This window comes from Lissotriton helveticus, chromosome 3_2 (assembly GCF_964261635.1).
Source record: "Lissotriton helveticus chromosome 3_2, aLisHel1.1, whole genome shotgun sequence".
Classification (NCBI taxonomy): domain Eukaryota; kingdom Metazoa; phylum Chordata; class Amphibia; order Caudata; family Salamandridae; genus Lissotriton; species Lissotriton helveticus.
Genome location: NC_136062.1, coordinates 442,102,873 through 442,127,077, shown reverse-complemented (window position 1 = coordinate 442,127,077; position 24,205 = coordinate 442,102,873). Strand labels below are relative to the sequence as shown.

The window sequence follows — 24,205 nt, the reverse complement described above, 5'->3', positions numbered from 1 at the left end:
ATGCAAATAATGTGGAGAGATTTCAAGTGATTCAGGAATGGGCGCCCGTGTAAAGAGAAAGTACGGCCGGCCTGGGCAGTGATAGGGGAGGAGGGAGGAGAAATGCGAGTCACGGCAGCAGCAGCCTTTGATGTGCCTGCCGGCCGGCCGTGGATAATTAGGGGGTGAGAAATGCGCTCGGAGGGCTGCCTTTGATGTGGTAATGCGAGGCAGGCAGGCAGGCGGCTGGTGGCATTGTGCACGCGCTTTTTAGGGCTTGCGCAAGCGCAATGACCTAAAAAGCACATGCACTTGAAGGAATCGCCAGTGGAATCGCCAGTGGTGGTTAACCTCTGTTTAAGCCACAATAGAGCTTCGCCAGCTATGCGCTGAAGCGCATCAGCAGGCGAGCCCTAAAAAGGTGAAACCTACTAGCTTTGCCAGTGCTTGTTAACCGCTATGGACAGTACCACTTTATCACCGAGAAGGTCCTGGGAGTGGATGGACTGGGCTGTACACAGAAGGGCTACCTACCATCTACCCTTTGAGCACTATAATTTGGTATCAAAGAGGTGCTACAGCCCCTCCAACGAGAGGAGGGAAATATTTTTGTACCAGCATGAAGCAACCATATTATATTTTTAGAACAATTACTTATTATTTCACAATAATAAAATGTGTTCATTATAAACTACTTCTTCCATATCGGTTTACGTGGGTGATATTTGCATGTGCTATTTGCCCACACTATCCTACTGAGAAGGCTCCTGGACTAGGCAGGGATCTCTAGGAAGGCCTTAGACCAGAGATCTTCAAACTTTTGTAGGTTGAGCCCCCCCCCACCTGAATTTTTTTAGATGTTGGGCCCCCCACCACCTGACAGAAATTTCTGGACTCGACCGCCACGCGCACATTCCGTGCATATTCAGTGAATAACATTCAATACAATAAGAGTGTTTAGTAAACTGCAGGTTTGTGAGTGGGTGGGTGTGGTGAAATGACAGAGGCTTATTACACAGCTCAAAACACCACTTTTCAAGATAAAATGTGTACAAATTGTTTGTACTAGGATGCGCCGCCCGTACGCCACAAGATGCGTCATGTATCTGCCCTTCCTTGCACCATGGTGCGCCGCATTGTAAATGTAGCACATCTGTGGTGGTGCAAGGAGGGAATTGCGTGACGCATCAGTTCTGGCGCCCCTGCTGATTTGCAAAGATGCGCCAGAACTTGTAAATATGCCCCCTTGTCATTAGGTCCCTGTACTCTCGCCCACATTTATATGGCATGCTTCTACATTGAGTCCATTTTACCTTAGGACTCTTGCTCCTAGGAAACCTCCTGTATACACTATGGAGCTACAGTGAAGTGTGGGAATGATCCACACTGTCTGGTCCGTTAACATTGTGTAATGAAAGAAGGCATATTAATTTTATTCTTTGGTGTCTCCTATCACAAGGTTAAAAAGACCATTTAGGTTGGGCTGCTAAGCCCTTATTTGGTTTATGTTTAAAAAGTTAACGTAGAAATATCCATGGACGTGTACAGTGTATTTGAGAGACATTTCACTTGTGGTTTTTGTAAGAAGTCTTTTTGTATAATTATCTTGACCTAATGTAAAGCGCTCTGATATCCTTGTTCGCGCTATATAAGACCTTCAAAATAAAAATAAATAAATAGAGCTGACATGCTTCAACTGCAGTGGGAGGCGAGGGGTCTCCTCTGCTAAAAACGAAAGCAAACAGACACGCTTTCGGTTTTAGCAGAGGAGACCCCTCGCCTCCCACTGCAGCTGGAGCGGTCAGCTCTGTGAATTAACCCCCTCCTGGGAGAGTTAACAGGACAAAAGAACGGGCACCTCCTGCCCCATCGATCACCCCACCCTCCCCCTTTCACATACAAGAAGACTTGCAAGGACGGACTGAACAAAGTTTAGATTTAAGTGGAGTGCGCGCACCCCCTGGGAAGGTGTTGCTCCCCCCCAGGGGGGGCGCGCCCCACAGATTGAAGAACACTGCCTTAGACGAACAAGTGACGTATCTTTGCTAGAGCTCTTTCTGGTGGATACTGTATCTAATCACCGATTCATCATCTTAGACTCTGCAGGCACCAGACTGGATCCAGAAAACTGTTTTCCACAGAAGTACTCGTGTGTGGCTAGTTGGTGCTGTGCAGCTCCACGCGGACTTAAGAATGCCCCGGAAGTGACAGTGCGGAGTCGCATATAAGCGATATCCCCTGCGAGCTAACTTCAGTTTCTTCTCTTTTCTCTTTCCACACTCTCACACGCAAAGTGAGAACAACTGTTTGCATCAGTGTGCTGAATACTAACTTGTGACCTTTTTAGATGCTAAAAAGAGGCTACTGAACAGAACGGAGAGGTGAAGATACTGGGGTCAAAAAAATAGTATCCACCAGAAAGAGTACTACTGGAAGTAAGTAGTCAGTTAAGGGTCTGACATTGGCGTTGGCACTTGACCCTCTTCCAGCCCCGGTGGCATCGGTACCAGCATCAGTACCAGCATGGGTCTCCAAGCTGGAATAGAAGTCGTAAGGAGTCCTAAGGAGATTAAGAGCGCCAAGGATGGACTCAGCGGCGGTTACCCGACTGGAGAGCCCTGTGGTTCCACGGGGCTTCTAGCGCGCCAAAGAAATAAAATGAAATGAAAATGTATAAAGCGTATTACAGCTGAGGGTATCTAAGTGCTAAATCAAAAAAGCAGAATCCACTAGCGTCTAAAGTGCGAAGATGAACCAAGATAAAAATCACCATGTTTTTAAAGATTTTTTTAAACAAGACATAGGGTTCGAGCTTAGACACGTGGGCAGGCAAAGTGCTCCATAACCTGGCGGCAGCCACTGACATAGAGCCAACGCTCCATCTGGCTTTATGGAACCTGGGAATGATGACTTTACAGGCGATAGAGGAGCGGAGCGCCCTATCGGGACCATACCAGTTGAAGACAGCAGAAAGGTGTTTTAGTCCTTTAAGGTAAACTGCTAGGAACACCAAGCAAAGAGCCTTTAGGGAGAAGTGCTTCCTATTAGGAGTATTAGGAGTGTTGAGAATGAGGTGAGCAGCTGCATTCTGCACCACTTGAAGTCCTTTCAAGGAGGATGTGTTAATGTTCAGATACAGGTTACCTCAGAGATATAAGACTGTAATTGTAATTGTACTTGTAAAGCGCACTAATACCCATGGGTGTCCTGGCGCTGTAACGCATACCGCTGTGGAACCCTTCCTGGCTTTTCCCTGTGAAATGTCCACTCCTAGGCACCCCCAAGGTGAAGCCAGGCATCCCAGCGCTGTTGGGGCCGTTGTGGAGATTAAGCAAGCTATTGCCCAGAGTTGCAGAGTGGGAGCCATGGTTAGAGTAGGCACCGAGGCGAGAATTATCAGGTCCGAGGAAATTGAGCCCAGACCCACCAAGGCAGGAATTGAACCCTGGTCCCAGGCCAGACCTCTGCATCAGGGTCTCCCGCTCTTACTATTGAGCCACACTTCCTCACAAGACTGCCATCATGATGTCCTTAGACTTTCTCTTTGGCGTCAGAGTGGCGGGTTAGGGTTGAGTTCCACTATGGCCTTCTTACGCTTGCACTTGGACTTCCCATAGGAATGTGAGCGCAATGTTCTGGAATGAGTCCGCGCCATGGCTCGGGAGTCGGACTTGCACGTAGGCCGCAATGTTTTCTTGTGTTCAGTGACAGAGCTGCACTTTACGGTCTTGGATCGCCTTCGGGTACATGCAGGAGCACTTATCTTGGGAAGAGTCATGGCTCGAGCCCAGCCAACGAGCACGTGTCTTGTGCTGGTCCGTGACTTCTTGGTCAGGGCTTTAAACATATTGATGTTGGTAGGGCCAGTCTGAGAAAGACTGACAAAGTTTGGGAGCGGAGCTCCAAATCGTACCTGAAAGTGTAGGAAAAAATGAACAGACATTAGCACGCTGGAGTGCTGCTTACACGAGGGTCCATTCTGTCACTTCTGGCAAAGTGTGGAGTCAGCATGGAGCACTCCGTTGCCACTTAGCATCGTGCAGGGCCACTGCTATAGAAAAAGTTTTCTGGACCCAGTCTGGCACCTCGGGAGCATTCCAGGATGAGGAATCTGCAGGTTTAAGTATCCTTCAGAATGGATAAGTTCCTTTCCCATTGCAGCCTAAAACTGTGAATAGGTTCTGCGACATAATTTGTTCAGAAAGTATCCTACAGAGTACCACAAGGCTCAGCCCTTTCACCTTTGACTTTTATCTTATATATGTGTCACCCCTAGCACGTGTTCTTGCACAAGATGGGGCACAGTTTCAAACACATGCTGTCAGATTCAAAGGCGCGTCAGTGCTTTAACCATACCTATGAATGGATGAAAGAAAGTATTCTTAGTTTTAATACGGAAAAAAAAGAGATCCCTGTCTGACAGAACTAATTCGAATTCGACCCTGTTCGGATGGTACCCCTTCAAATGAACCTGGGAAGCCGCCGCCCACTACAATTTGACAGTTCTAGTCAACGCCTCTATTTCTACGCAAATATGGCGGTCGAGGGAGTAAATCTGCAGCTGCCCTTGTGCCAAAAGATCCTACCCTGGCAGCATTGCACCCACATGGTGGAACTGAAGCAATCTTTTGCAGTGGCACAGTATACATTGGGCTTTACTAAAAACCCAATTAAAATGTAGAGACTGTAGACTCATGCAGACAGCCTCTGTTTAAACACTCAATTTACGCAAAGACCACTGGGAAAGTCCAGGGTACGTGCAGAAACCAGCACCCCCTACACTGCAACCAGAAATCTGTTTAGCAATGTAACACCAGAACACCAAACTTTACAGAGATTAAAACTTGGAGGCAGTTCATTAGGTCTTGCAATGGCAGATCTCCAAGCATATTACACTGTGGCAAACTTAGTGCTGTATGGGTCGATCTTTGCTACAATGCCTGACCCCGCTAACAACAGTCAATAGGGGCGCTGGGCAAAAAATCAGATATATGAGGGACGAGTCATATCGAACATTCCACCACCCACCAAAACAGTTTTTAGGCTATCAGACAGCACTCTCAAGAAGACATGGTGGCACCAAAAATAAACACAACAAACCCCATTGTGAAGCGGTTCTTTCTACGTCAGCACTTCAGGAGGGATGCTGAGAAGGGACACATTTCAAATACCTACGATTGGGTAATGTGGTCACAAACAAGGTTTTTACATCAGGAGCATCTCTGCAAGAAGAGTATGGACTAGTCTCTAAGACAAAGACAAACTTCAAACACTGGGGTATCTGCTCTCTTCTGAAGACTGTCCAGGCTTGTGACTGCTGCATGAGGCATTGGCAGTGACTGACTTAAGGCAACAACGTCTGAACCTGGGTGTGGGCATGGCATCAAGTTACGGGTTGGCTTAATTTGGGGGTGGCCTTTGGTGTAAGAATACTGAGATTTAAGGACCACTTTTAAATTGTTTAAGTTCCTGTTTTTACTGCAGGGCTCTTCTCATACACTTCTCAAAATCCTTGTGCTGCTGAGAGGGAACTATTTTCCCTAGGCATTAAACTCTTGATCCACAGGTAACACACTGATCTCTGGAGTAGGTGCAGCAGTATGGTCTGTGCTGTTTCTGTCCTGTTTATGTGGAAGCCTGCAGTGGTACTGTCTGTGCTGTTTCTGTCCAGTTTGTGGGGAAGCCTGCAGTGGTACTGTCTGTGCTGTTTCTGTCCAGTTTGTGGGGAAGCCTGCAGTAGTACTGTCTGTGCTGTTTCTGTCCTGTTTGTGCGGGTAGGACGCAGTAGTATTGTCTGTGCTGTTTCTGCCCTGTTTGTGAGTACGCCTACAGTGGTACTGTGTGCTGTTTCTGTACTGTTTGTGGGGCAGGCTACAGTGCTACTGTCTGAGCTGTTTCTGTCCAGTTTGTGAGGAAGCCTGCAGTGGTACTGTCTGTGTTGCCTCGGTTATGTTGGTTAGAAAGACTGCTGTGGTACTGTGCGTGCTATGTGAGTGATTCTTGCTATGCTTTACATAATGGAATTATGAGATTCTATGGCAAGTTTCGCATAACTATGGATTACCACATATTCCACCATCTGCCGCAAAATCTGCTGATTTTAAGAAAAAAATTATTTTCTATCTCAAACGGATCAGATGTTGCAAAGCATGTGACGATTCAGGTTCCTGCACACAGAAGGCTTTTTAAAAAGTTTAGCTGGTCATCTGCCAGTTACTTATTGCTGTATTTGGGTGTTAAATTGGAACTAGTTAAGGTGAACTGTTTTCTCAGACACTGTTACCAGGTGTAACAAGAATTTACAATGCAATGGTTTCGCCTTTCCAAAAGTTAGAGCTATTGGCATTGTAAATGACAACTTTTTTATTTATGTGTTGCTTTTGAAAACAGATCAATAAATGGCATTGTCATTTACAATGCCAATAGCTGAATCTCTTGCAAATGCCACACACAAACAGAGACCCACACACATACAGACCCACACACACAGAGCCTCACACACAGACACAGAGCCCCACACACAGAGCCCCCCCACACACAGAGAGCCCCCCCACACACACAGAGAGCCCCCCACACACACACAGAGAGCCCCCCACACACACACAGAGAGCCCCCCCACACACAGAGCCCCCCCCACACACACACACACACACACACACACAGAGTCCCACACACACACACACACAGCCCCACACACACACAGAGCCACACACACAACTGTAAGTGATATCTGCTGCCTGGGCTTCCCAACCCTCCATCTTAGGTACAATTTTTATCACACAAAATTTAAGCCAGTGTGGGCGTGATCACAGGTACTACAGACAACAATCACTCTGCGCTGTGGCAGAGCCTCTCCTTCAATGGTATTATAAGGAAAATTCATTTAAAAGTGATTTAACAAGGCCTCCCTAGAGAATACTGCACAGGAGGAGGAGGTGTTTTAACAGGACTTATAATTTAGCTTGTACATAGTGTGCCTGGCAGCCCTCTGAGAATCTTTATCAAATTCATACTTTTGATCTATTTGGCATGCCCTCTACAGTACACCCTGTATTAGGCTGGGTTTAGGTTGTTGCCGTGCCAGGCCCACCTATGGCTCTTGTGGAAAAAGTGGGACATTTTAATGAATTGCTGATGGGCCCTTCTTGTTTGTAGCTGTATTATGAGAAAGTGAGTGATTGTGTATCAGGACTGCTCATATATAATAAAAAGGTTGGTGATATTGGGAGTTTTGGGTAACCCTGGGCGTAGTTCGCGGAGCCGCACTCCGCGGAGCTACGCGAAGACGCAGTTGCACTCCGCGACCTTCACGTAGCTCCGCGGACATGCGTAGTAGCTTGCTAGACCCGTTCGCGTGCCGTTTTTCGTCTTCGGGAGCGCGGTGCGCGTGTTCGGGGCGCTGCCTGCATGCTCGAGATAGCTGTGTGTTAGACATGTTGGGGAACTCATCTTCTCGTTCGCACTGCCAAAGTGCGTGATCGCGTCAAATATCGCGCGAACTTACCCCGGCGCACGCGATAATGTTGTTCAGCGCGCGAGAACTACGCTACGCACCGGATCGCGGAGTAATCGACAGCTTCGCGTTCTCCGTAGAACGCGGAGTTGCCAAAACTCCGCAAGCTCCGCGAACGGAGCGTAGTTCTTTGCCCAGGGTTAGTTTTGGGGCAAAACCATTATGTGAATCACGATGTAGAAGCAGGGGCATCTTAGAGTGTTGCCAGGTAATTGGATGATTAATATATTTTTATTATGGCCTCTGAGTAGGTCACCAGAGATTGAATGATGTATGCTGTGGGGCAGCGTCTACTGGGGAAGCTGAGCTTGATTTTAGGGTGTTTTGGCAAGGCCCCTCCTTGAGTCTTATGCTAGGAAGATGGAGATTTTAGGACCTCTTTTGTGGACCTGCATGAGAAATATTTGCTATTCTGGGGCCCTATGGTAGGCCACAGGGTGGTGAGTGGGCTTGTGCTAGCTGTAGGAAGGGTTGCTTGGGCTGTTGTTTCTGTCCGGGGCCCAGTGTGACAGTGCCCAGTTGCGAAGGGGTGAGGAGTACAGGGATGCGCCCCCCCTTCTCTGTACCTTTATAGTGCACCCGCAGGTTGTTCTGTGAGAGGCTGATGTAGCCGAACTTGTCCTTGGGGCTACAAGCTTGGGGCAGCGGCGTCTCCTGTTCATCCACGGCCGGGTAGAGGTGTCGGAGCCTGCGCTGGTTCAGTGCCGAGTCTCCGTGTGGGTGTGTGGGCAGAGGGGGCCCGGGGGCTGTCGTGGCGTGGGGGCTCTGGGGCCGGGGGAAGCGGTGGGGGCAGAGGGGGTGCAGCAGCAGCAGGGCGGCCGAGCTCGGGGACGAGAGCAGCGAAGAGGAAGAGGATGACGAGGAGACGGTGCCGGCGACCGGCGGCGGGGGATAGGTTTTATGAGAGAGCCAAGGCTGCGTGAGGATAGCAGGGCCCTGGCTGGCTGTTGTGCCGAGAGGAGGCAGATGCTGATCCCAGCTCAGGCGCCGCAAGTGAACTGCACTGCGGCCTCTACCGCCTCTGCCAGCCTCGCACAGCGCAGACCTGACGGCCCCACAGCGGCGCAGGCAGGCGGCGCATGTAGCAGCATCTCCATCACAGGCACAAACTACTGCCTCTGGTAGAGTAACTCCAGCGCGCAGGCTGCTCCGCTGCTCCCCCACTTCCCGTACCACAGTCACCACGCAGGCAGCCATGTCTGTTAGCTATCACAACATACAATGAGTGATGTCTAGATCTCTGTTAAGTGTTACTTGCTCTATTTTTTTTCTGATCCTGATGTTGGGTGGAATATTTTAACACCATTTTGCCACTCAATCTGCAAGCTCATTAAAGCGTATTTCGTGTTTTTTAAACTAGTCATTTTGGCAGCAGTATTTAACAAGCGTTCTCCATTTGTCACTAAGCCCTGTCCTTTTCAGACTGGGGGGCGTGTCTTTTGACTTTCTTTCTCCCCTCTTCTCCATTGGCTGGAATGTAAACAACGGGCGTGTTTTTGACTGTTTATATTCCAGCCAATGGAGAAGAGGGGAGAAAGAAAGTAAAAAAACACGCCCCCCCATCCGAAAAGGACGGGTCTTAGATCCAAAGAAGAACGTCACTGGGACCACTTCTCCAATGGCTGGCCACCGTTTAGGAGGCCAGGCAATGGAGAAGAGGGGCGAGGCTTAACCTCGCTACTCCAAGTCATTAAATCTTGCCAGCGAGACTGTGCATGTGCGCAGCCTATACTAGCCAAGACCTAAAAATGGCAAATTAATGAAGTAACACTATCACAAAAGGTGCTGCATAATTTCCCTTTTCTTGCTGCACAATTTAGTCAACAATACATCATGATTTGGTCCTCTTCTGCCACATAATTCCAGAGGTACTGATTATACATGTTCCTTTTGTGAGGGTTGTGTACTCGGGTACAGACTCTGCTGTACCTTTCTAATATAAAAGCAAGCTTTCAGTGGTTTTGTTTGGGATGCATCCGTCCTGTTTGTGAGAGAAGCTTGCACTGATCTGTCATGATGGACCGGTTTGGCCTGCATTGGGCGCACGTACTTGTGGCTGCCCAGCACACAGGGCTGAGCAGCAGTACCGGGAAGACTGGAGGATTCTTGTGGCCTGCTACAATATGGGTTGATCTTGCTGCTGCAGATGTGGATCCTCCTCACTACCGTGATAGACCCTAAAGTGAACATGCATCCCTAGCAGGGGCACACCTTGGACAGTAAGAGGGGGGAGAGCTTCAGATTTTCCAACAATCAGACTACAGAAATACATTATGTGAGAAGCAGGGCGGGGGGGGGGGGGACTTATGGAGCAGTAGAAAGTGAGAGGAGTGCGGATTGTTAGGGTTACATAAAACTCAATATTTTGTCAAATAACCAATTTTTAAGACCTTTAAGACAGACATGTGTGCGCGTGATTTTGTATGTATGCAAGTACAAATTCCAGGTGAAATACTACAAACGCCTCACAATGGGCGACTTAAATCACCTGTACCCAACTATTTACCATACAATACATTTATAAGGGGGTGTAACACCCCCAACACGCCCCTGATCCCGAGTCCCAGTTTTGACAACCTGTATGGCACAGCAACCACAAAACCCCAGCAGAGGCCAGCCTGAGGTGCTATGTTGCTTTGGGCTGGTATCACTAAATTTTTTTGTCCAGTTTTAAACTTATTTGGCACAAATTCCAATCCTTGAGGGTGTGTTTGCATGCTTCTAACAATTGAGAGAAGCGATAGACCAAGAGAACCAACCACCAACTGCTCTGGTTAAAAAAAGAACGTCACTGACCAGCATGGACACATTCTGGTGACTCTCCCAGTACCGAACTCACCCACCTTGGCCATGGTCCCGACGAATGTTGGTTCTCTGCCTCCAAGGGATCTCCCGCTGCAGCTGCTCAAACATCCAGTCTGCCTCTTTGGGGTCAACGAAAGCAGGGAAGAGACGCAGCCTGATGAAGGAGGCAGAGGGGTGAGATGTCAGAGATAAAGGATTTTTCTATATACAGTATGTAGTGCTCTATATATTGCATTTATCTATATGTCACTATCAATACATCACGAAGGATACGGTTTAAGAGGTCTTCTGCAGCTTCCACACACAGCACTAGCAGCAGCAGAGAAAAGTTTCATTAAAATCCAGGCCTAAAGGCCTAAGAGGCATAAGACAATTAGTATTCGAGCTATGTAAGAAACCGGACCATGATAGTGTCATGACCACCGTGGTTGGCAGCACAGTACACGTCAGTTGTTGTAAAAAATGCCCTCATCTGCTCTGTATGTTTTCATATTTTAGGCATGTCTGTCACTCTGGTGTGAACCGCTCCCATAAAGAAGAGAAGCCAATATAATGTCACTAATTTAAATCCAGCCTACAAGTTTTCTACACATCTCCTCTGGTATGGTGGCGGCATATTAATACTAAGCTATCATTGAATGAAAAGGGGTGCTCACAGAGATGCAAAGTCCATAGATTGCCCCCCAATGTTTTCCTACTGTGACCCCGGTTTGTACCCTCTGTGTCACCAAGAGCAGAGACAGGATCTCCCCATTGATTCTTGGAATTTAGTGGTAGGACGCGTGACCACAGGGAGCCAGGATCACAAGCAAGGACCACCATGGCATCCTAATAGCATCTATCAGTCCCTCCAATAAGAACACTAGTCCTGTCCATCTGCTGCAAAGGAGTCCTATTGAGATGCAGCCTCTAAAGTTGCTGAGCACCGGAAAATAATGCCATTTGTTCTAATCTTTGACTGGAAATTATATTTTCCCTTAGACTCCTGTAGTAACAAAAAGAAAATGGGTTCTCCGCCCCTGGTGGGCTTGTTGGTGAGATCTGCTGTGTTTCCAAACAGCAATCTAAGCTATGGCTGGGAACTCACAGGAACTTCTTCAATCTGCCCCTAAAATCCCATGGCCTTGGGAGGCATCCTCCCCTCTGCAGTGAGCCGCAGCACGTCACTGTTTCAATAAACTAGAGCCGCCCTCTGCTCCTAAGGCTCCTTAGAGCAGCTCAGAAGAACAAAGGGGCCGGAGACACCACTACTCGATTGCTTCTCAGTATCCACGGACTGTCCAGAGCCTGCAGAAAAGACATGATGTGGGGGCTCTTTGTTAGCCCCTGTGCTCTGACTATATCACTCCCCGACTCCTTTCCAAAGCCAGCCATCGCAACCACACACAGAGACCACACTCTCCGCCTCTGTGTAGGGGAATCTTCAACCTGCTTCCATAGGGACCTGCCGGGCCCCCCTCAAGGGATGGAGGCATCTGCAGACACACACTGAGCGGCGAGAGACCCATCTCTTGGTGTCCGAGGGCTGTGTACACACTGTATCAGACTGTCTTGATAATGGGCACATGGCCCCAGCTGGCACTTGGCACATCCAGTGTAGGTGGGCACATGACCCCACTGGTGCCGTACAACACGTATGTTAACATGGCTGCTTTTGGTAAATTTAGACGTCCATTTCTTTGATTTTAAATTGATGGATAGGAAGGATTTAGCCTGGATGACTGAAAATACAACCGAGACTAGGGTCTCTTGAAGTCCCACGGAGCGATTTTCTAACCAGGCCAGAAGAAATTCCTACCCCCCCCCCCCATAAGGTTCCAACTACATACACGCCAGTCGGAATTATAGGGCGGTCAACGTGAGCATGACGATCCACTTTTCTGTATCCACGATGAGCATCTATTCAGGGCTCCTACTGTTCGCGCTCGCTTCTGCCCCTTTACCGGAGCAGAAGGATGTGAAGTAGTCTCTTTACACTATCACCCTGAGTGTCTGAGACGGGCCAGTAGTGAAGCGTTAACTGTGCTAAACTCCCGAAGGCTAAGATTGCAAGTCTATTGGTGACACTCCTAATATTTACTTGCCAAATATCACACTGTGCAACATGAGGAAGCAGAGTCTGATTAGAACAGAATGTACTACCTCCCATTGGTTTTCCTAGGTGTGCTATAGGAGGCCTTCTATAGGGGGGCAGTGCAGTTGTCCACGTGTGTTTAAAATATTAATGCTGCCTGGAATGCCAGAGCAGTACTTACTATACATAACATACCAACTTGCAACCCCAACTCAGAACTGCACATCTTGGGCTGGGTTGAAATCTTGCCTCATGCCTCATGCCTTTCCATGGCTTTCCTTTAAGTCTGTCGGACATGCAGCCACTCTAAAGGCAGAATCCCATCTTCTGATTTATGCTGGCAAGGGGCAGGCAAGAAGGGCACTCCAGGAAAACAGTTAGGGCTCAACATGGCACCTCTGTATAGGTTGAGGCACAGTCAACACAGGGATCCCCCTAAGCCTCAGCATCACACAGAGCATCTCAGTTGTGAGCTAGCTAGGTGTGTACTTGTGAGCTACTACATTGAGTTTCAGTGGTGGTCAGCACATTCTACAAGTGCAGACTGGACAAGGAGGCCACGGACTTTATCGGACTCCGAGAATCCTTGTTTCACCGGAGAATACAGAGGGATGGTAGGAAATGATCTGGACTAGACGACTTTGCTACCAACAGCGCCCCGCTCATTGGATGCTGCTAGGCTGCCATCTCTTGAGGGAAAGAAGCCCTTCTCGGTGTCTGAAGACTGACTGACTGACTGACTGACTGAGCTCCATGGAGCCGCAGCTGCCTGGTGTGCCAGCGAACATTCCATCTACTGTCTGATAGCTCGTGAAACATCAACAGTACAAAGGGAGCTTTCTGAACAACTTCAGAGTGACATTAGATGCAGAAGGGAGCTTTGGGCAGACACATTGAGGATTTATTGCTATGTTCATGTAAAGAACTCTAGCGGCAGAGTAAGGACCAGACATGGGGACTGAGAATGTGGAGTAAAGGGTGGGAGTCAAAAGACACATCAGTTGTATGTGGAAGGGGCCAACGGGCACACAGCACTCATCACCTAGACTGGCAGTGCATGCCATAGTTCCAGACCCTAGTACTAAATGTATGAGGTTCTACAAACAGATTAGGTAATGAGGCCAGATGTGGGGACTGGAGTTTAGGGGCATGCGGAAAGGGATAAGCCCTGAGGGCAAAGGGTATGTATGTAAACTCAACTCCACGTGATATTGATGATGTGTGTTGTATAATGAAGCAGGCAACAGAAGGGGAGAGTCACAGGGAAACAACTTGATGTGCAAATAAGATGAATTCATTCAGCAGAGGAAAGACATACCACTTACTGAAATAATACATTACGTTACACCTACCTCGATACTCCTGCGGAAGACACACTGATGTCAAACACGCCTGCTTTGCTGTGAAGAACACGTTACATGTGTTAGTGCTGAGGCGCTGAGCAAATGCAAATGATACAAGGCTTACTGAATTCAGATCCAATAAACCACCCCCACGTCATCACCCGCACTTTGCTAGTTCAATGACCGTCACAGTCATTACCGCACCGCACAGGAATGGACAATGCAAGGGCAGCCACCACACTCTCCTCTCACACCGATGCCCCCATCCTCCAAGGCTCCACCTCAGCTCTCCAAAGCAACAGCTTCCCTAACAAAAGCCCTTGGATCAGCCCACCCAGTGGTTATAAATGAAACCAGCATAGATTGTATTTAATGCAGACACAGCTGCAGCCTAAAGACACAAGAACTGCACTGACCAACAAGCAGAAGGACTCACTGAATCTGTACAGCTCACTCATGACGATGAGCTACTGACTCCCAAACCCCTCCGCATGCGACAAATTTAGACGATGACTGGTGAACGCATCACAAGTACTCCCAGCCAATCAAGGAGAAAGAACCGCCAGAGGGGCCAATCCACCCCAGCCCACAGTCAACATTGAAACTGTTACTCTAAGTGGTTCAGTACTTCATACTTACTGGTACTTTCGTACCCCCTGCCCCACGCCAACACAAACAGAAATTAACTCATAATAACATAAGCATGTTACAAAACCTGTACGTGTATAGGGTAAAGTACGCCCTAAAATACAGGATGAGGATAGTGTAAATAATTGAGGACCAATATAAGAACATTGCCGAAACCAGGGGTGATTTACAATATCAGTTTTACCTATGGCAAATGCTTTTCTGTGCTATCTCCCACCCAATACTCTCAGAAATGCGTGGTCTCGTCCTCCTTGTGAAAGAGATACCCCGGTTGTATTAACGTACCCTAAATATGGAGGCTGTGGTGTAAACTAAACACACACTACTCTGCTTTGCAAGACTGACTTTAATGTAGGTCACTTACAGAACTGGCTGTAGTTTGCCTCAGGTGGCAGCAAAGAGGCAGCATTAGCACTGAACTCCTGCCTCTACAAGGACAATACTTGCCTGTAGGCATCATGTTGCAGCTCATTTCTGTTGGTGATTCATATGCTGTGAATAAACCTTCACCCAGTGTTGGATCAGAGACTGTGACTTGCCTCCTCAAAGCTCCCTGCGGACGCTAGTCTTAGATAAGCCTAGACGACCCTGTCCTCCTCTGTGGCCTTTGGGACTTTGAGTCTAAGACTGAGCCTAAATCCCGAAGAAGAGAGCCTGACCTCAGATCTCAAAAAAGTCTGTCCCTGTGGATGCTCTGGAGAGCACGGCTGCTGGCGGTCTGTGAGTGATGGACAAGAACCTCATTTCGAATCTTCTGTCCATCTTGCCAGCAGTGGAGAAGGGAGAACCATTTTATAACAAGAGTTCTCCCAGAAAACCAATATGTGTGTTTGTCTATAAAACACATTTTCTCTTGGCCTCAACTACTGACAAAACAGAGGGCCTAGTGACAGTAGAACCACAGCAGGAAGGGCTATAAACGTTGATCATTTTGAAATGATAAATTAACTGCAGTGGCTGCTCTCTCTCCTTATTCAGAGATCAGACGACATAAGCGAAACCAAAGATCATGAAATCTTTATTCACACAAAGGCTGCACATGGATGGGTAACATCTACCATCAGAGATGTGCACTTGATGAGAAGAGGTTCTCAAATGGTTATTTTGTCAGCTGTGGAACCACAGCTTCTCCATTTCACCGTTGTGATTAAATCACTTAATTTCTACATGCCTTTAATCACACATCTGTGAAAATCTGGAGCACACAGGCAAAAGGTGTATCTTGGTATAAACTTTTACTGAAAAATGCTGGACACCTCTGTGAAAAGCGCCCAGGAGAACTTCTAACTTTGGCTGGTGAATAGCTACGTCTTTGTCACATGTGAGTTTGGACATCACTGCAAAGGGAGCTACTGATACGTTTCAGGTCCGTTCACATTTAAGCATGTGTCACAACAATTCTTTAGCACCTTTTACATTATCGACTTCTCATGCAATCTTTCACATTTCTACTTTTGGCAATATATTTGGAGAAACTTAAAAACATAAAAAGGAAACTTTTATGTTCTAAAGAGAATTTAATCCAACAACTGTTTGCACAGCTGTGTACATCCCAGACAGGAGGAAAGTGACTCACAGTGTCCAAAGGGTTTTTGCTCCAGTAAAACTTTATTGAGTTGGCCTTAGGATAAGTCTCTGTGGCCCTTGATGTTACAACCAGCCATGGCTACAGGTCCAGCATTAAATGAAACCATTTCTAGCGCAGATCATCAGCACACTAACTTTACCTGGGAATGGTTATGATAAACTATGTTAGACAGGCATCAGCAAACCCAATAGTTCTTGCGTTCGCAACCAGACTAGTGGCTTGGTCAATGATTTTGTTATGATTTTTGAAAAACATTGTCGGGGAAACTGCTGAACCCTCATCTATTGAAAAATAATTGGCAAAAATCAAAACTATATTTCGGTTCTCAAAAGAACTACTTTGTGTGTAGATGTGCTCCTAGAACAATGACGTTAGCTAACGGTTAAAGTGAGCTGACCCATTGCCCAATGCTGAATGCTGTAGTGAGCAGGCGATAAATGTGAATGACACACTAACAGACCAATAGTTGAAGAGAGCTGGCTGAGAGCTACTATAAGAAAATATATTAAACATATCATTTTAGCAGAATCAAGAGGTCTTGGCTGACATCAGACCTAAGAAATAAATAGAGCAAAAAGCCACATCAATGTCCGCCAGTAGTACACATCAGATACTTTCAGTTTGCTAGTTAACTCATGACTGGCCATTCTCTTAGAGGCGTGCTGGCCTGCCCACGCTTGACTCAGTATGTTATTGGATGCTGAATATGCCAACACCCGTACACCACCCTTACCAGTTATCTGGGCGCCAACCACTCCAGTCACCCTCCTGTGCATTATTATGGATGGGTTTGGGGGGCACTGAACATGGACAAAAAAGCAGGGATATTTCTTGTGCTACCATAACCATTTGCACCACACTACACCTCTTTAATGCTGCATCCAAAAAGTATTTTTTCATATAGTATACACACACATTGAGGTGTTGTGCATTTTCATGCGGAACAAGTAGCCCTTAATCAATACAGAATTTAGGATGCAAAAATAATCAGTTGATTCAGACCTATATCCAACTGTTGAACTAAAATAGTTTTTTCCCCCCAAAGTCAGAAAAACTCTGCCTATGGGGTATACGCAAAAGATAGTTAATTTTTCCAGACCCAACCACTAGATTGCGAAATAATGCACACTTTAATCTAAAACAGTCTCAAGTGGCAATATTATTGCTAAAGGTAAGTAACGGGTTCTATTTTTTTGTGCGAGGTACCATTAATAAGTAGCCGCTATAAAGATATGTGCAGTGACAAAAAAGGAAAGCCTCCTTAGTGTGACTTTGCAACCGCCAACAATTAGACATGTCACAACAGCTCAGGCTTCTTACAACCCATGGAGTATCCAAGTGACCCTACACAGGGTCAAGATTCTTACAACCCATGGAGTATCCGCGACCGAAAACAGGGCTCGTGCATGCGCAGGCCCGCATTTATCTTTCATGTGACGGTAACGGAACCTCACCGTGCTCCCCAACAATCATGTTCTCACTCCAAGAACCCAAAATATCTCAAGCTCTTTGAAACGTTCATACTCACTCGATTACTCTTGGCTCTGGGATTCTGCGTGTTACCTGAAAGACAAGATAAGAGTATACTAGTTGAAAAAAAGGACATAGAGGTTATACAGAAAGACTAAGAGGTGAGAAAGAGCTGAGTGGAGATGGGGGACTCGCATCTAAGGTAAGTTCAGCTGTGGAGAGCCACGGTCTCTCTGCCTCACAATACTCACTGGAGTGCTAGCAGCATCTCTCTGATGCTGTGCATATCCCTCTCAGGGAGGCAACTGCTGCTGAGTGATCTTGTTATAGCTCATTCTTTTTTAAAGATTTTATAAGCAAGAATATGTTCGCCATCACATTACAACTTTACATAACTCTGTATCTTATACACAATCAGAGTAACAACAGCTTGTCACGTTCACAATTGGGTTCCTATCAAAAACATCAATAACCATCGGGTCACAAGTGCACTAGCGTTGGTCTTTAGTTATGTCTCATTCGTATCGGTTAAGCTTCTCCTGCTACCAATCCTAACAGATGTTTGACAAAAAACAGCTTTGTACCCTGGTCACTTATCCAACACTTCTTAAGCCTCAGCTAGAACCCACTGATACAACAGCATGGCTATCTGGATGGATACCATTGCACTACACGAACAGTCAGGGTCATTGAAACAGAAAATTGTGCGAGTTACCATTCTTAGGAAGGTAAAGAAGCATACTCGGTCCTACAGCCTGCTCGGTCCTGCAACTTACTCAGAGTGGTACCAGCTGCTGCCTTACCTGAATTAGACAATGCGTAACTTGGCCTACATGTGTTTCTCTCTCTTGTTATTCGCTCTTCTGAAATATACGCAAAATCTCTCTCAAACGGTTTCCTACATTTGTTTCCTGAATCCTTCACTGACTAGAAGACCTCAACTGTGATCCTATTGACCATTAACTTACTTACCCCTCTTATTGCTTTCTAAGAATCAAACTAGGATAGCGAAGGTTTGGTAACTTTGGGGGCGTCCATTAGGGTATGGGTGAGAAGGAGGGCTAGAGTAAATGCAAGAGTTCGCATCCCACCAAATCTTCCACTCGCGTTTCCCATTTAGATCTGTACTAGGGCTGTTGCTTTTGCAGAGTCGACAAACGCACCCTATTGAGGGGCAGGCATCCGAATGCTAAAAAATCAATCGCTGGATAAAACTACCTGCATGACAGGGCTACTGTTCATTTTTAGAAACAAACACCCACTTTGGGGGAGGGGGTTGATTCTGAGAAAGTAACAAAGAGAGCGGAGTGTGCTGCCACATTGCAGCAGCCTGCTTGGTATTCGGGTACTTGGGAAGTCCTTGCACTCAAGGTTCTTTACCGGGAATATAGTGATGGGGGCTCAGTCTAGCTAGCTGCCACCAGTCAACGTAGGAAGGAGCCCATTACTGTAGGATTATTCCTAATTGAGGATGTAGACAGTACTATCTGACTCTAGCCGATGTCTCACGTAAAGTTCTTCAGGCCAGTCTCACTGCTGCTGAATTCTTGTTTCTAACCAATCCCCTGGAAGGGCGCTCCTTGTGGGGATGGTTGTATGTAGTTTATCATCGCTTTGGCCCTTCAAACTAAAATACTTGCGCGTTGTAAGCTCTCCTGGTCCCAGCACCCCACATGAATAATCCAACACATCTCACCCAACTAAAGTCCATCAGAATACTGAGATCAGAGGCCTAAAAAAGGAATGGTTTATACTTGAAAATGCATTAAAGTTGGGACTAAATATTAGGTTATCACATAATGTGGTTCAGCAAAAATAGTGATTTGCGCTCAGAAGTACATAGAGTAACTAATTTCAATATTATTAAGAAGAACTAATTGATTTTACAAGAGCTTCACATTTCACATTTCATTGTAGTTGCACAGTTATAGATTTTGTTATCCAACAATGTGAAATGGCTAGAAATTTCCCAGTAACACTACCCACCTTTCCTGGGTACATATTCGGTCATCCTTCCAGATAATGATAGCCAACGTGTCACAAAGAGTGTTTTGCACATGTCTAGAGAAAATGTGGTATGAATTTACCCTCCCAGATTTAAACAATTGTACTAGATCCTGTGTTCGCAAGCCAGAGAAAGCTAGATGCATTGGAAGAAAAAGCTTTCTAATTCCACAGTACTGGAGCAAAAGCAGCCGAGATCTGATTGGGGATGATTACTTCCCAAATTTTTGTCACTCTACTAATTGAGCTAACCAAGCTCTATAAAAAGCGGATGTATGACATTACAACGCATGCTTTTACCACGCATGTTGTTACAACGCAGTTTTTACAACGCATACCATTACAACGCATAGCACTTTGGGATGCTGGATAGTGAATAGTTTAATTTACTATTCCAACTCCAGCCCCCGTGGACACTAGGGAAGGTGTTGGATAGTAAATTAAATCTATTCCCTATCCTAGAGCGCCCCCCAGCGCAATGCGTTGTAATGGTTTTCGTTGTAAAACCTGCGTTGTAATAGCACTGCGTGGTAAAAGTTGCGTTGTAAAGGATGTTTCCCATAAAAAGCAATGGAAGGTGAAGGCCACACCTTGAAAAAGTGCAACAATAGTTATATGCACATTTTCTGTAACACCCTTGCGTCCAAGATCCTCATATGGCACTTGTAGGGATTCCGAGAAGTTGTTTCAAGTATAGAATTTCCAATAGGCACTGGCTTCTAGAATCTTTGTGTTGCGAACATTTGGCTCCAGGGATTGCTTGGTGCAGCAAGGGAAATGTATGTTTTTACGAGCTTCATAATATAAGGACTTCAAGTTTTATTACTATGCTGATAGGAGCCTATATACATTTTATGAAAGCCAGTAGCCTCTCATTTCAGAATTTATATCCAGAACTATCTCTTCTGGAGAAAACAAGTTAAAAATTTGCCAAAAAAGCTTTATATCCTGAGGAATCTATAGAGGTTCAATGTCTCACTTCCGACTGCACAAAGCCGATAAAGGTCCTGCCAGCGACCTCCAGAGATAGGGGTCTCTGGAGATGCAGAGATACCTCCATCTGTACCATTTCAGCAGAATGAGCTCTCATTCCGAATGAGTGACTACATTTTAACAGTGCTCCTAATTGCAGTACTCCATTCTTCCTTTGTCTTAATGATTAGCTCCTTGACCAATGTTCTACTCGTTGGACGTCCATCTTGGAATAAGAATCTTTCCTTTAACTTCCAGCCGTGCTTTGGGCAGTCAGTATTATTTATCATGCCAACCCATCTTGCTATTCTTATTAATATTCACTTTTTCTCATCTTGCATTAAGGAGAGGCTATTAGTGGTACCGATGGTGCGCAGCGCCATTAGATCCAAGGGGCATGGAGGCACCAGGAAAAAATGTTCACATATGAATATTGTAGAAGGCCAATGGGCGACATTATTGATAATAGGACAATAGCTTCGCGAAGGGTTGCCCTCCTACTGTTGGAAACTGGAATATGTGAGATGATAAGTGTGTGCTGGCATGGAATTGTAGTGGATTATTGTCGCTTTGTATATGTGCCTCAATTTCCATGTCAATTTTTAAGAACATATTTAAAAAGTAATTGTGATTTGTTCTGCCACATGCTGAGTAAGTGGATTTAGAAGTAGTACCTCATGCAGTGCTTCCATTCCACGCCTTTCTACAACATGGCAATGGCAAAGAGATTTGTTTAGTGTAATAACAATAATTTATTCTTGGTCTGAAGTGTACAGGTCAGAGGTAAAGCCAACACCTTTTTTTTTTTTTTTTTTTGTCCTCATACGCCACTTCCCACCTCTTCGTATCTTATAGCGCCCATTGGTGGTATTCAAGCTCAACTATGAGAGGTTGATTCCTACTGCTTATGCTACAGACCTACAAACTTGAAAGAAGTTTGATAAAAGTGGAGTGTCACAGCCGAATCTGTTGCAGGGAAGCATATAGGTTTCATTAAACCTCCAAGAGCATCCGAAGTGACTTAATCATCGAACGTTATTCTCTCCCATCTTTGAAATCAGCAACTATAACTCCCAATTCCCTCACCCGTAGTGATTTAAAAATAAGTTCCAAAATTGGTGCTTCCTATTGTTTTGCCCAGCCATATCCAGCTTAGCTATTGCTCTCATGGCTCTAATCCACATTAATACTGTCGGAGGTTCTGACGCAATCCAAAGTTTACATATTTCTCTTCGAGCAATCAAGATAGCATAGAAAAACAGCTTCGTATTATCATCAAGGCCCTTACCTTGTATATCCAATCTACCCGAGATGATCTGTTCAGGGCTTACCGTAATTTCTAGCTCCAATATTTTTGAGAGCATTTCACTTACGGCTGCCCAAAACTCTTGAATCTCTGAGCATGTCACGAACATGTGAATGTCATCTTCATTTGGGCTTTTACACTTTGGACATAGCACCATGCCCCCATCTTTGAATTTCGCAAGTCTCTTTGGGGTCCAGTATGCCCTGTGGAGAGTGAACAAGTGATTCCTCCTTAAATTTGCAGGTTTCACCACTTTATATAGAATCAACATATCTACTTGCCATTGTTCTTCTGTTGCGATCCTCGGCAAGCACTCTCCCCACAGGAACTCTGGAAGTAAAAAGGGACCGTCCTCCATTTCAACTATTTCCCAATACCACGTTGCCACTTCTTTCTTCATCCGAATGTTTGAGACCAGCTTTTCTTCAAACTCATTGTGTCGTCCCATTAACTTTCCCTTACCTATTACCCAGCTTTGTATCTGCAGATATTTAAATTTTGCAAAATTGCGACCCCAGAGTTGCTCGCAAACTGCCCATGGTATCAAGGCACCTTCACAAAGCAGCTCCCCCCAGACCTGTGGGCCTTCTGATTTTAACGCCCTTGCTAAAGCATCTTTCGTCCAACTTGGGGCCCCCGGGCCCTCCCAAATTGGTGCAGCCATGCTAAAATATGGGATTTTTGTCACGCGCCTAATACGATACCATGCCGTGGCTAGGTCTCTTAATACCTTCAGTCTGACTTTTTTGAAGTATTTTGGATCTGCAAATCCATATAGGAAGCCACGCTTGTAGCAATTTTCTACTTTCAGCATGGCCGTAAAAAGCTCCCCTATTGATGAATCATTGGGAGTTCCAAAAAGCATTCTACAGTTCTTGAGCAAAAAAGCCCAAGAATAAAATTGAAAGTCTGGGGCTGCTAAACCTCCCTTAGTATATCTTCTTCGAATTTTTTTCCAAGATAGCCTTGACCCCTTGGAGCCCCAAATAAATGAACCAATTTCGCTCTGTAGCTTTGCTAGACCTTCTTTTTCAAACATAAGGGGAACAGAATCAAATAAAAAAGTCAATTTCGGAAGCACCATCATTTTAACCAGATTAACCCGACCAATCATAGACAGTGATATTGAGCTCCAGTTTCTCAATAGTGCTGTAATATCCTTCCTTGTTTTGGCCAGATTTACTAATGTTAGCTGTTTTATATCCTGAGTAATTTGTACCCCCAAATATCTCATCTGCTTTTTTGCGATCCCAGGGTCTATTGCCATGTTCCAAGCCATAATTTCAGTCTTGTCCGAATTTAATCGATATCCTGAAACTTCTCCAAACTTTTTTGTAAGGTTTTCAATTTCAATTTCAAGCCAACACCTTGTCTTCATTTGAACTGCGTTCTCCAAATCTGGTCGACGGCTTGAGCTCCATGTTTAAGTTATCCGTTACCAATAAAAGGCTAACAGAGCTATCATTGTTCAGATATCTACACTTCACAATATATGGCAGGCACATAGATAGTGTAGATCTTGATCCTGTAGTTTTGAGTGCAATGTGCAATTCACTCTAAAGTGCAAAAAATAATGCTGAAAAGAAACCAAACCAAGTTAATGGTACTAAAAAAGAGCTACATAGAAATCTGCAACTGGTTTGATATTGGTGAACTGGATCTCAATCAATTAATCAAGGGGAGTTGACTAAAGCTGGTCTATGGAAGTCTCTTTTTTATGCACATGAAAGTGCCCTGGGCCAGCCCAAACCTCTTCCAAGCTCTGGTGGTCACAGAAGAGCCAACCCTGATCCAGATTCTTTCCAGGCTAGGCCCGTGGTGCACCTGCAGAGTTCTTTAAATAGCCTGACCCCCACCATAGCCGGATACATAGTGGGCGAATTAAAACGGCTACTGATGTTCCAATGGACACATAGAGCTGCTGAAGAGCAGGAGTCCTGGTGGTTAGGCAAATAGCAGCAATTCTGCTGCATGACGCCTGGAAGGAACACCACAAAGCAAAAACAAGCATTTGCGATGCAATAGGTCTCGCAGTATTAAAGTATGAGCTATTGAAATTGCTTAATAATGCAACACCAATAGCTCAAACTTTAATAATGCGAGAGCTATTGCATTGAAAATGCTTGATCTTCAAGTTGTTATTATAAACTGACATTAGAAATGCGGGCATTTTGGAGTGGTGAACAGTCCCACGAAGGAGGCCAGCTGAGTAATTAAGCTAAATCTCCCTACATTACATTAATTATTTAGGCAGGCTGTTGTCTTATTTGCTACTATGGTCTTTATACCCCTGTATTCCCTGCCTTAATACGGTTTTGACCAGAGGCTCTGTATTTTTTTTTATGATCACACAATGCTAGAATCTCTTCTCACATGCATACACGACCCCATACACTGCCTGCGTGTCTTCGCTAATCGCTACTGTCTGTCCACAACTCTCACACTGTATTACTGCACCCAGATGGAGTATCTTTTCTATGGTTTAAGTAGCTCTTAAAATCCC

At 45.7% G+C, this 24,205-nt stretch overlaps 1 protein-coding gene across 5 annotated transcripts in view; it reads right to left on the bottom strand.

The window, feature by feature from the left end:
- The window catches only part of ALKBH3 (alkB homolog 3, alpha-ketoglutarate dependent dioxygenase), a 226,971-nt gene that overhangs the window by 161,645 nt on the left and 41,121 nt on the right, over nt 1-24,205 (bottom strand). For all 5 annotated transcript variants that reach the window (XM_078684346.1, XM_078684351.1, XM_078684348.1 and 2 more), the window contains exons 4-6: nt 17,479-17,513; nt 13,724-13,771; nt 10,336-10,451 (exon numbers count right to left, since the gene is read on the bottom strand). In XM_078684346.1, the coding sequence (XP_078540472.1) occupies nt 10,336-10,451; nt 13,724-13,771; nt 17,479-17,513 (199 nt within the window). The remainder of the gene's footprint in view (nt 1-10,335; nt 10,452-13,723; nt 13,772-17,478; nt 17,514-24,205) is intronic.